Here is a 14,164-nt window from a genome sequence, read left to right as displayed (position 1 = left end):
ATGCAAATCACTCCATGGTCCCTTTCCAGTCCTTTCCCACGAGTTGCCATTATACTGAACTGGGAATTTATACTGCTCATTCACACATCTATACCCTTCTTAGATGTGTATGATTGTTTTTAAAGTTTCTATAAATGATATTTTACTCTATGTATTCTGTCATTTGCTTATTTTGCTCAACTGTTTTTTTAGACTTTTGTCGTTCTACGGAGAGAAACTTCAAGAGTTTCTCGAGGGTATGTAACTAAGAGTATAACTAGCTGTCAACCTTCCTTGATGATGCCAAAAATCTTAAAAATCATAAAAATTTCTACCATAATCAGGAGAGAATTAAGTCTTCCATTTCTTTAACATCCTTGCCAAGTGATATTGTCAGACTTATAAATTTTTGTTAATCTGAATAGTGTAAAATAGTATATCATTGTTTTAGCTTGCAGGTAAAGTACCTTTTTATATGTTTCAAAATGTTTATTGGCCATTTGTGATTCTATTTTTGTGAATGGCCTGTTCATATCCTATGCCCATTTTAATATTTTTTTCTTAAGCATTTTAGGAGTTATGTGTGTGTGTGTGTGTGTGTGTGCGCGCGCGCGCGCACGCACACACAGAATACAAATCCTATATTGGTTACATGGATTGCTCTCTACCTGTGGTTCAGTTTTTCGTTTTGTTGATATCTTTTTTTCAATTGTATATTTATCATTTCTAGTCCTCTAGATTTCTACCTACAGACCCAAGTTTCCATCTGGTATCACTTCCCTTCAACCTAAAGATTTTCTTTTAACATTTCTTGAAGTAAAGGTCTGCCGGCAAAAAATTATCTCGTTTTTTTGTTTGTTTGTTTGTTTGTTTGTTTAACTTTTTCAGTAATTTTACTATGATGTGCTGAGGAATGGTTTTCCTTGTGTTTATCCTGCTTGGATTTTGCCCACCTTCCTAGATCTGTGGGCTGTTTTTGTTTGTTTGTTTAATCAAATTTGGATAATATTTGGCTACTAATTCTTCGAATATTTTTCCTGCTATATTACCTTTCTTCTCTCCTTCTCAGATTGCTCAATGCCATTCCACAGGTCACTGGGAATTAATTTCTTTCTCAATCGTTTTCTTTCCTCTACTCAAATATGAAAGCTTTCTAATAACTTGTTTTCAAGTTTTTTAAAATTCTTTCTTTTATCGTTTCCAATCTGCTGTGAATGCCATCTGATGGAATTTGAGTTCAGTTCTAGAATTTTCATTTGGTTCTTTTCCAGTTTATATATATCTCTTACAATTATTCACATTTTCACCCATAATATCCATCCTTTTCGGTTGTTCCCTTAACATATTTTTCATTGTTATTTTAATGTCCTTTTCTGATAATTCGAAAATCCATATTGCCTATGGGTCTATTTTTGTTGACTGATTTTTTTTTCTTGATTATGGAGCACACTTTCCTATTTCTTCACAAATCTGGTAGTTTCTGATAGTGTACTAAACATTTTAGATTATGTTATAGAGAGTTTGGATTCTGTTATTCTCATAAGAATGGCTTTGTTACAATAGGCAAATAAATTATTAGTGGTTTACTTTGATCACGTGGAGTCTCGGTTTTAGATTTTATTAGGGTTGCTCTGTTTTGGTTTTGCTCTTAATTTTAGTGTACTTCATTAGTTCTGAAATACAGTATTATATTCCTAAGCCTTGGCCTTTTTAGAGTTCAGTGGAAACCTGAGACTATTTATCAAGCCCCTTTAATTTCGTGAGGTTCAAACTCTAAACTGTCTCTCTTGCATTGAGCAGCTGCTAAAATCTCTGTTCAGCTCTTTCAGTCTCCTAGCTGCTATTTTCTGCCTGGCTCCTTTGAGTTTTACTCCACACATGCACATTTCAGAAGTCAGCTAAGAACTGAAGGGGAGTTCATAAACAGATTTTGAGGTGCTCTCTTGACGGCTCCTTCATTTAAGGGGTATCCTCCTCGATTTTCAGGCACTCTGGAAGCCTCAACCTGACACCTCAGGCCAGTAAAACTGATTTTCTTCTTGAGTTGTATATGCCCCGTGCCCTCCAGACCCTCAGGGAGTGCCCCCAAGGGAAAAGCCATTTAATATAGATCTTAGCTAATGTGGTACCCTTTATCCTAGGATCAAAACCTCTCTAGTTTATGACTACTTTTAGTCATTCTTTGGTGCTTTCAAACTTTTAAAAGTGTTTTTTATTCCAACATTTGTCAATGTTATTGACAAGAGCGTCAGTGCAACAGAACCTACTCTGCCATTACCCAAACCCAGAACCCTGATGAGCAGAAGCAAACTTTAATGTTTTAATGTACTCTACTTTCCCAATTTTTTATGGTATTTCTAAGCCTTCTTTAAGAAATTCTTTCTTATCCTAAAGTCATAAATAATTTGTGTATTGTATTCTAAAAGTATTTTTCTTATATTTTAGTATTTAAATCACCTGGATTTCATTTTTTTGTGCATAGCTTAAAGTAAGGATCCAATTTTATTTTTACCAGTTGATACACCAATTTTCTCAGTACCATTACTGAAGTCTGTCTTTTCCCCTCTGGTTCATGGTTCCCCCACTCTGTCCTAAGTCCAGTCTCACATATATCTCAGTCTGTTCTGGGCTTTCCTTTCTGTGCCAGTGTTTTATTTGTCTATGTCTATACTCATACTAAACTGTTTTAGTTATTACATCTTTACAGTGTGTCTTGTTATACGGTAGAGCAAGTCCCTCCACCTTGTTCTCCAAATTGCTTTGCTTAGTCATGGCCCATTATTTTTCAAATAAATTTTAGAATCAATGTGTCAAATTACACAGAAAGCTCTGCTGAGGAAAATTTGCATCTTTAAAAATATCAAATCTTCTCATCCACAAACTCAGTATATCTTTCCATTCATTCAGGTCTTCTTTCATGTCTTTCTATAAAACTTTATAAATTTTCCACAAAATTATATTTATTAAATTACATATTATATTTTAAATGTCAATTTAAAATGATTTTATTAAATAATCTTTTCATCCAATTTACCCCAATTTACTGTCATATTAAATGAATTTTGTTGAAACTTTACTAAAGCTATAAATTTTAAGATTTATTTAATAATACACAATCTAAATATAACACACAATTTAAATATAATAACAATTGAATGCTCTGATTTGCAAACAATTTTTTATATCACGGGTTTATCAAGTTAAGTATCTTTTCTATATACTCACCAAAAAGCTCCATGGTCTCTACTTTCAGTGTCTGTGAAATTAGAATCCAAAAACATATCTTTGTAGATTCGACCAACTAGGCAATACATATCTGAAGCAACTTGCCCTTCACTTTCCACCAGTGGAATCATAATATCAAGAGCTTTTGCTCTATCTCCAGGGAGATTTCTCCTAAGGTAGGGGAAGGAAACATTTTGTTTCAATATAGACTACAGTAGCAAAATAGGCCAATTATCTTTTTAAAACTCGAGTTAATATATTGATTCACATAAGTGAAGTTTGACAGGATAAAAACAATTAGATTTTGAGTGTCCTCTGTAAACTTCTGTCCTAAGCCTTTTTGTTTTTCATCCTATTGCATGTCTCCTGGGTCTAAGAGGATCCCTTCTGAGTTGCTTTTCTGATAATGGTGATGGATTTGTACTTATTCATCTATAGTCCTTCCAATTTCCTTGCAGTTTACATGCAAATTCAAGTTGATAGAGTGAGATTAGGAATACAGTCAGTGGGTGGCCTTGAATAGGACAGAGTCAACTAATCCAAACAGGAACAAAAACCTAAGCAAACTAATTCATAGACAATATCAACAAACCAACTTTAACCCAAGAATTGCCTAATTTCTTCACGTGACAAATTATCTAAGTAAACAGCTTTATGAAGCTTATTTTAAGATAGCAAGTATGTATAGACTCTTAAAACCAGATAATAATTCTCATAACGGTTATTTCTTGGACCTTGAAAACATTCTGCTAAGTGAAAGAAGCCAGTCACAAAAGACTGCATACTGTATGACTCCGTTTATTTAAAATGTTCAGAACAGACAAATCTACAGAGACCAAAAGTTGATTAGTAGTTGCTTCGGTCTGAGGGGCTTGGGGAGGAAGAGGGAAGATGATTGATAATGGGCTAGGGTTTCTTTTTGGGGTGATGAAATGTTCTAAAATTTATTGTGTTGATGGTCACACAATTCTGATAATATATTAAAAACCACTGAATTGTACATCATAAATGGGTGAATTGCATGAAATATGAATTATACTTTAATAAAGCCATCATAAAAAAGTTATTTCTATTCTCAGCTACTACTTTTTAAATCTTTCTATGAAATTCCTTTTTTTACTTTGTCCTAAATACCTTGAGTTTAGAATAACACTTCATACAAATATGCTTATCAATTCATTATATTTTATTTTAGAAAAGGTAAAGATGAAACATTAAGAAAAATATAGGAGCCTCTTATGGACTTTCATTTTTCATTTCAAAATAGAACTTATTTCATTCCATCTTTCAAAAAGAACTTATTTGAAAATTAGTTGGAGCAGGTAATCTCTGGAGGTCTCGTCTCATTCTGCTCAATCTAAAGAAAAAGATGTTTAATAGATGGGGAGATACATTTATTGATAAAGTTAACAAATTCTATGGTTTGTGTGGATAAAGAAGGAAAGAAACAATCTCTGGTTGAATAGCATGCTGACTTTTTTCTTTGTAGACAGAAGCAGGAGAACCTACTGATGAAGAACACAGACATCAGCATCAGATTGATCTGGGTTTGAGCCTCAGTTTTTCAACATGCCAACTATGAGCCATGAAAAAAAGTTACTCAATCTTTCCAGGCTTCAGTTTCTCCACTCGTAAAATAATGAAGCCTTAAGTGACACATGCCAAGTGCTCAACAGATGTGATGTCCCCTTCATTTTTCTTTGTATCATTCTCTTCAGCTATAGTAATTACATATATATTCAACTCTCCACCATGGAAGAGGACAGCACGACTAATTAAGCTTTGGACAATTCAGTGTTACAGGCCTCTCCATGGCCAGAGCAGGGATGGCCCTCCATGGTGACTCTGGGTAGAAAGTGGCACTGAAGTGTATGATATGATATGGACAGAAGGCATAGATGAAGGACTGGAAGCAGCAGTGCTAGTCCTGGTCCTAGATTCAAGGACATATGATCTAAAATATGGCCAACAGAATTTTGATTATAATTAGTTGTGTTCAATGCAGTCCCAGTGAACATATTCTCTGTTTAAAATATGTTCACCTAGATATAACTACTCTTATTCTACTTTAGTCAATTTCAACATGAATAGTAACAGTGTTGAGTATATTTGCTCAGAGATAACATCATATTCATGTAATTTAAAAATTCTAAAAATATATAAATAGCAGATACAAATTTTGACAGAGAAGAAAAATAATTTTAAGGATTGAAATATATAAACAGTGAGGACCTCTGTTTACTGACAAAAATTCAGAAAAAAATTAGAATGTATGCTTTCTATATTTTACATGGTTGAAGCAGAAATATTAATATATTCTAGTAAGGAGTGGTTGCAATGTTATAGCAAAAACACACCCTAGAAACAATAGGCAGATTAAAAAATAATATGTTAGCACACTACAAATGGGAAATTTTTCTTCTTACCTATTCAGTGCAAATGCATAATGAAACTTCACATGATGATGGGAGGCCAAATCAAAGGTTGGCAGCTTTTCTAAAGTCTCTACCAACTTCACAATAGAATCATAATCCTTTCAAGCAAGAGGAGAAGAGCACAGAATTAAACCATTAGGAAAAAAGGTCTGAAGATGAAATGCTTTTTGACAACCATATATCTGAATCTGAGTAGGGCATTAAAAAAACAACTAGAATCCAAGGAGTACTTTGAAAAATTTAGAACCAAGAAGAAACTTTTATTATTTTTTTTAAATAAAGGGTTTGGACTATATAAAAACATTAGAAATATAAAGTTACCACAGCTGACCAGAAAAACAATAAAACACCTAGCACATAATGCTATATTGTCTAAACATGGGTGGTTTACTTCTCCATAGAGCCAGATTCCTGGTATACAAGTGTCCTATCAATTGTTTCAAGGGAAATCACTTCCAAAGTACCAAGGATATGGAGCAATTGATTGAACTTCTCTTGTAAGCAACAAAATGATTTGTTTCAACATGAGTAAGCTACTCTAGTCATGAGATCTTAAGTGCCACACCTCTCCACGTGTATGAGTCTCTGTTGTTCACATGAAGCTTTACTCAGGCCTAAAGGCTAGGAATAAGAAACCAGAAGTCACTTTTTACTATAAAAATCTAATAGCAAATTCCTAACTCAAAGAAAGTTTCATACTATTCACCATATTTTTACAATTTTAAGACATGTCGATAAGAATAATATAGCATGTTCGTGTATTTTACATTATATGTCTTAAAAGTTATTTTTACAGGGATGTAAAGTACAGCATAGGGAATATAGTTAATGACACTGTGCTCTTCTCTACTGTGTGGAGAATCACTTTGTAGGTTATATAATGCCTAATCACTATAATATACAGCTGAAACCAATATAATATTGTATATCAACTGTAATTTAAAAATTTTTTATTTTTATAATTCATTGCACATTTCTTGCTTCTAGCTAGTTAGATCTTGAACTATTAATTTCAAGCAACGCAATTTCAATGTAGATATGTCCATAAAGCTCTAAAAATTTTTGCTATTTGCCAAAACAAAGCTTTCACTTATTGACTGACAAGTGTGCCTGAAGCTAACAGAATAGAACAGACTATCTATGAGTTAGCTATGCATGCGGATTTTTCTTTTGTTCTTTTGGAGGAAAAAGTCAGACCTTTACCATTCAAGGCTTTCACATCACTGATTAACTCATAGGAGTCTATTTCATTCATCATACAATCCTGGGACAGAAAACGTAGGAGAGTCAATAAAAATATTATGTGTACTAACATGAATGACTTAGAAGTTTACTGAAATTTGATGTTAACACTCCTTCAATATGCTATATGAAAACGATTTTAAGTATCTTCTCACCTGAATGTCCCTGTAGGAAAGTAACAGATTTATGACAATATCTGCTGTCAAGACTTCAGTATTATCTACTCGCTGCCGAATTCTTGCCAATTCAGCTGCCAGTTCTTTACCAGTGTATAGATTACGAGCTTTCCGGATATCATTGAGTATAGATTCCCGGAAATACTGGCTGGTGAGAAAACACACATTTCAAAGAGTTAATATTAGAAAAGATTTAAATGAAAAGCAATAATTTTATAAGGAAATAAATGACATCTGCAGCATTAGCTTTCAATTCATTAAGATACATAGAATGAACACCTCATATTACTAGCATTAAGAAATTCGTGAGTCTGATATTTCTTTTAACACTGCTTTCTTTCAGAAAGAATTAATGGTAGATGAATTTTCCAAGAACTTGTAATGTACCACTTAAAATGCCCAAACTTTATTTTTCATTTTATGGTTTTGAGTATAAGTTGTTCTAAGTAAATCAGGTGTGCCTATCATTTGAACATAATATAATCTTTACTTTCCGACTCAGTATCATCATTTAATAACATAAATGATTGCTCTTAAATATAATGTTCTTAGCAAATTTTGCAGACTTCTTGCCCCTACACTAAAAGTCCCTAGACATTTACTTGGATAATGTTTCTGAATTTGAACATACTTTTAGCTTTCCCATCACTATAATACAGTCAGCAGGTTATTTTTTTTTCTGATTTCAAGTTTTTCTGTGAATAAGTGAATAAAATGTAACATTTAGACGAGGTGGCATCTATTTTATCCACTTAAGAGGATATTACACATTTTTTTCCCCTGGTTTGGGCTGTGTACTATGTCTAAGAAACACCTGATCAGGTGCACCAATAAAGCAGAATAACATTTCATATTCATCACCAAATGGCATTATCAAATTTTACCTGGAACTTGCTTGTGCCACCTTCAGAAGCTGAATGAAACGATCTACGAGAGGTAAGCAGATGGGTCCGAGAAGCAGCTCGAAGTTCGGTTGCATGAGCTCTGTCAACCCCTTCATGAAGCTGCTGTCACAGCAGTAGACCTTGTTATGTGGAGTCACCATGTATGGAACGAACGTGTAGTTTCCAGTGCACATCTGTGGGGAGAGGAGGCACCAGAGCTGTTGAGCTAGCCTGCAGACTCCAGACTAACATAATCCCAAGTCTTAGTTCAGCGAGTCATTTTAAATAATACTGAATGTGAGAGGAAAGAGAAAAACCTCATTTCTTATTTATGACCTATGAAAATGGAAATTTCCTCTAATTCCTTAATTGGGTACTTCAAATAATTAGGACTTACAGATGATACAAAAAAAAAAAAATAGCATGGCACAGTTTCCATCAATTAAATGTTTACTCGCCATTTTTCATATTGTAAATATTTAGAACATGGCCTTCAGGGAACTTAAAATTTAGTCAGAGAGACACAGAACACATACACGAAAGTAATAAGAGCCAACATTTAAGGGCTGCCTATGTGACAGGCTCTGCTGTAACTGATGCCAGAACAAAGCTACTCCCCTCTGGGACACTCTATCTCAATCATGGCTCCATTAGTCTCCCAGTTACTAAAACCACAGACCTAGAATTTATCCTTGATACTTCCATTTTCTTTACCTCCCATACCCTATCAAAGTCCAGTCTATTCTACCTCCAAAATACAGCTTGTATTTGTCCATTTCCCTCCATCTTCTCACCAGCACTGTAGACCATGCCACCAACATATCTGGCTTGAACCACTGTAATTGACTTTTGCCTGGTCTCCCTGCTTCCTCTCTTGCTCTCCAATCTATTCTCTATCTGGATCAAAGTGATCTTTTAACATCCGACATCAGATCACTTCCCTCGGCTGCTGAAAGCCCCCTCCCTTGCTCCTGGATGAAGATAAAACACATCACTACTGTCTACAAGGCCCTGACTATCCAGGCCTTGCCCCTCTCTTGTACCTCAGCCCATGCTATTTTCCACTCACTCTTCATGACCTTCTGCCAGTTCCTAATGATGCCAAGTGAGGGTACATCACTGCAAACAAAATGACAGCTGCGAAGAAGAAAGGGGATATTGGACTGGGCACTCCTGAATAATAAGCAAGTTTGACTAGAGCTTGGGGCTCAGGGAAGGGAAGTGAATGCAAAGCTAAGGATTTTAAGCTATATATGCTGAACAGTGGGAATCATGGAAGGATTCAAGCAGGAAACATAATCAAGGCTGTGCATTCTGACACTATGGGCAGAAAACAGATGGACTGAACAAGAAAGAAACAAGATTTGAGGAAATGAGGCAGGAAGCTACAAAGCATGACCAGATCTACAGCAGTAGTGACAGACGCATGAACTTGATGTCAAAAAGAATTGAGACCTGCCCACTGGTTACACTTATTGAGAGAGGAAGGAGTTAAAGGCAACTTCACAGTCTTAAACAGGGCTTCCTAAAAAAGAGTGGCATCATTAACAAAAATAATTCAGAAAGCAGAACCAGCTTTAATTGTTTATGAACATACTGGACCCTGGGGCACATGTCAGATGTTAGGTAATGAATCAAACAGAACATAACTTCCAGTTAAAATATGAGAACTTAGAGAAGCTGAGGTTTGATTTAGGGTGGTAGAGTGAAATATTCACATTTAGAAAGGTTGGGATTTTAGGGGAGTGGGTCATCCAAAGTGGAAATACCGAAAGAGAGTTGGAAATATGTGGCACATAAAAGAGTTATTTGATAGAGCTGAATCTAAGGAAATAGGAGAACCCTCTAAGAGAAAAACCATACAGAAAGAAAAATGTGGAGCACTAAAAACTTGGACAAAATGTGTGGAAAACTCTATCACTCTTCTAGGGCTCCCACAGAGTCCAGATTATCAGTTCTTAGTCATATTGGCATTATGGAGAACAACACAGCACTTCTCTTGACCCTCGGAAGTAAGATAATGAGAACATTTATTCGCTAGTATGTGCCAGGGGACAAATGGTCATTAGTTCACAACAACCCAGTGAAGAAGGTGCTACTGTCTCTATTTTACAGGTGAGGAAACAGGTAAGACTTTCAGAGGTCACGCAGCTGGTCTGTTCTGTGTTTGGGACTCCAGCCCAGGGACTCTTTCTCTAGAGGGTATGCCATTATCCCTAGGGGGTTGGACACCCTCCTCAGTGGCTTTTACATGCTGGCACACCAACCCTTTGCCCTAGGTCACCTTCCATGAATTGCACACGAGCCAAGTTACTGTCACATAGCAAACAGATGAGGCGTGGCAAGTGCCCTTACAGACAGACTTAATTATTTATGAACATTTCACTCTGAGGTGCTTCTTGTGTGTAAGGAAATGAAGCAGACACTGAACCTGACTTTCATTTAAAGTATGAGAAGATCTTCTAGAGGTTGAGGTTTGATTTTAAAATCAAGAACATGAAATTGTTTCTTTCTCAAGTTCTCCTTCATGGAACAACAATTGGAAGACTAGTCAGGAAGCGGGGAAATGAATATATCCTGCTTTTAAAACGTTAACAATATCCCATAGCATGCCCACAATTCAATCCTTTTACTCAAGCCACTGCCTAGGCAGAAAAGAAAGTCATATATATCAAGCGTCTGCTTTCCAGACTTTTAGAGCTTAAACTATGAGTGGGTTATAAAAGAAACAAATACTCCTGTTTTAGCTAAGCACTGTAACTCGAAATTACAAAAGAAAATGCTCTGAATTTTCTTAGGCACAAAATAAAAACAAATAGATGAAAAGCCAATAAATCAGAAAAGCACTATGAAGAGTTTCAGAATATTATTCTTCTGCTACGGGACAAAGGTCTGTGTCCTCAGAAGCTTTAATAGTACATGTCTTTGTGTATAAGACATGAAATATACATTTTTATTGAAATACTGGGTATTGGGGAATAACACAATTAGTTGCATAAAACTAATTCTGGAAGAGAATGACTATCAGATGTCTGGATGTGTGTTGAGCAGTAGAGGGGCAAAGAGAGAAAAATAAGCGTCATGCAAGCAGCAGAGAAAAACAGATTCCTGAAACTGTCTCTTTCGAACCCATGAAGTAAGGCTTCAGAACGCCTGTTAAAATACCCAGCATGCTAATGTTTTCCTAGGTTCCTGGCCTCACTGTACCTTTTGGAATCTCTTCCCTAGGTTTATGCAACAATTTTTTTTTTTTTTATCATTTCCTATTGTTGATGTTCAAAAACAGGTGAGGCTGAGAAGCTGCAGGAGGCACATGGACACTACCAGGCCTGAGCCAAGAGACTGCCCAGTGATCATGCAATGGGGAGAAAGTATAAGGGTTGGTTGTAGGACACTGTGTTTTTTAAAAAGATATAAACTTTGACGTAAAGCACTTTTTCAAAATCTTGAAAACTAGTAAAATGGGAACATTTATTTCCCAAGCTGGCTCACATATAACTTAGAAATATTATCACTGCAATTTGTTTACAGATTGCTACCAAACCCTGAGTTTCAATAACTAATAATCTCAAGCAAAATAAAAACAACTGCTGTGTGATCAAGAACAGACACCTCAAGTATAACCACTGCCTTTTATTAATACATACTAATTAGAAAATATTTAATGTTTTTTGAAGGAGAAAGACCACATTTCCTTAAATTTCAAAACACTAAGGCATGGTCATAAAATAACAATGCTGATCTTCCTGGCCCATGGCTGTTTCCATGGCTCTAAAAACCCATAGCTCAAAATCTACTCTTGTTTTAATTATCATCAGTCACTGTTTTCTTTTTTAAATATTACCAATTCTAGTTTCATTTTTTAAATCTACATAAGTGTGTGTCAAACATGAATGATGCTTCTGGGAAAAATGCTCTCATCATTCAAACATGTTGAAATATATACTCAAATACTCAACTTTTGATAAGAACACCCAGCACCTGAAACTCAGCAGCTTACGCAAATTAATGAACTTGTTCATAACACGTAACATCCAGTCATCTTGTAAATCTGCTTCTCCATACAACCAAACTGTCACAAGGCATGATTAGCCCTTTCCTACCCATCAAGTCTCAGGTAAATGTTATCTCCTCTAAAAGACCTTCCATGATCACTTGTTATAATAGTCACCCACTCTTCAGCGCGATGCTTTATGCTAATTTTCTAATTGGTTTGTTTGCTTACTTATTTACTGATCTTTTCCCCAACTAGACTCTGGCACTTCTCATTTGTTGTCTCACAGAACAGTTACGAAATATGGTTGTTTCTGCTTTCAACCTCCATAGTGAATCCTTTGTGGCACCAAGCCCAAAGCCTGGCACATGGTATGTGTTTAATCAATATTTGTTTAATAAAACCTATTACACTGAACTGATACATGAGAGAATAACTGCTTGTGCTCTGTTGAGATGAAAAGGAGGAGTTTATAATGACAATATTATGTATGCTACAATGACTCTCTGACCTGGAGATATCTTAACTATAAGTTTTTAAATTTCTGATCTAAGGAAAAACTATCAATTGTATTTTTAATGTTATCATCTTAAACTGAAATCATGTGCAGACTTTTATGCAGTATTATATTTCCACTCCAAGTGGCAGAGATACATTCTTTAAGGTTTTCAAATACTGGCTTACTTTACAAATTGAAAAATATAACTACTGGCCTGATTCCTCTGTATATTATAATATTTCTTCATTTATTAAAAAAATTTTTAATTTATTTTGATCACTTTTTAACTTTTGTGTAATTCTGTGTAAAGGGTAGAATTCTGTAGTGTGGTCTCAAGGGCAGATACCAGACAGGAACTTAAATCAATCTCTACAGATAAATTGGTGGTAGACGAATAATGTATATATACATATACCTATATATGTGTGCATATGTATACTTATAATTTGTACATGTAGTGTATATATGTATAGGTATCTATGTTTGTAAATATTTATATATATACACACATATATGTGTATATCTGTGTGTATTTATATGATGCTTTAGTGTCATTTATAATTCCACAAAATTGAATATACTTTGGAAAATTTTTCTAAAAACATAATTATATATTAAAAAACAGGTATCAGTGTCATCTCCCATTAGTATAAATAAAATTTCACTATAAGAAAATATTTACATAAATAACCATATTTATATCAACACATCAGAAACTCCAAAGAAGAAAAATAGAGATAAAATTAAAATTTTGTAGAGATGAAAAAATACTAGAGATTAGTTGATGGAAAACAAAAGATAAAAAAAATTTCTGAAAGGGTTAAGTAAAATACTCACAGTATTCTTCTGGCAAATGATTTCCTGAAAAATGAGAAAAAAAAAAAAGTAAAGCGGAATTCAACACAAAATTAATTCAATAAATTAATCAAACTATTCTTTGTGGGAAATTTTGTATTAACAATTTTATTAGGAATTACAAATTTCAGGCTGTATAGAATAAATTTCTGCATATGAGAAGTTTACAATCTGATAGAGGAGACAGGAGAGCACAAAAGTATCACCTATGGTTTAAGGAAAACTGTACAGACATGTAAAATCCAATAGTGAAAAATCTAAAAATCATTTTTGCAGAAAATGTATGCACAGAATTACCTTCTCAGCCATGACCTTTTTGGAAAATGTTAAAACGAATTTGCTTCCCCAAGTACAACCTCACTCATGCCCTTGGAGGGGACCAAGCAGCATGCTGCCTCCTGGGCAGCTGGAAATAAAGGGTACTGGCTACTTATCAGAATGGGCAAATCCGCAAATAGATAATAAAGCCATCTGACAATAAACAATCATAAATATAATTTGTGCATTGCTCAATAAGAAGTGAAATGAGATAAATACATTGCAAGCCTTTATCTTCTAGGTTGTGAGGAGTAAGTGAGACCATGCAAATAATGTGTCTAATGCATAGAAAGCTCTTGATAAAGCAAGCTATCATGGTCATTATTCCTAGATGTTAAAGTGTTAATATCTAGGAAAATTAATGGCATAAAGGCTTCACTGAGGTTGGGGAATCATGGTTTAGAAAAAATAAATTGAATAGCTTATTGGAAAAGATGTTATATATGTTGTCAAGGCTTGTGGAACCTCAAGGGTGGGTCCATCTGGCTAAGAAGAGGACCCAGCTCTGGCGAGGTTAAGAGAAGAGTGATGCAAAACTCAGCTGACCGGCCATCCGT

At 34.9% G+C, this 14,164-nt stretch overlaps 1 protein-coding gene across 1 annotated transcript in view; it reads right to left on the bottom strand.

The window, feature by feature from the left end:
• The window catches only part of MAP3K5 (mitogen-activated protein kinase kinase kinase 5), a 168,962-nt gene that overhangs the window by 90,907 nt on the left and 63,891 nt on the right, over window positions 1-14,164 (bottom strand). The window contains exons 3-7 of the mRNA XM_011356168.2: window positions 13,272-13,295; window positions 7,942-8,135; window positions 7,037-7,205; window positions 5,631-5,737; window positions 3,205-3,375 (exon numbers count right to left, since the gene is read on the bottom strand). Coding sequence (XP_011354470.1) covers window positions 3,205-3,375; window positions 5,631-5,737; window positions 7,037-7,205; window positions 7,942-8,135; window positions 13,272-13,295 — 665 coding nt within the window. The remainder of the gene's footprint in view (window positions 1-3,204; window positions 3,376-5,630; window positions 5,738-7,036; window positions 7,206-7,941; window positions 8,136-13,271; window positions 13,296-14,164) is intronic.

The sequence above is a fragment of the Pteropus vampyrus genome, unplaced genomic scaffold (genome assembly GCF_000151845.1).
Source record: "Pteropus vampyrus isolate Shadow unplaced genomic scaffold, Pvam_2.0 Scaffold24, whole genome shotgun sequence".
NCBI classification, from domain to species: Eukaryota; Metazoa; Chordata; class Mammalia; order Chiroptera; family Pteropodidae; genus Pteropus; species Pteropus vampyrus.
Note: the sequence above shows the minus strand (reverse complement) of the source record. Positions and strands in the feature narration are given on the sequence as shown.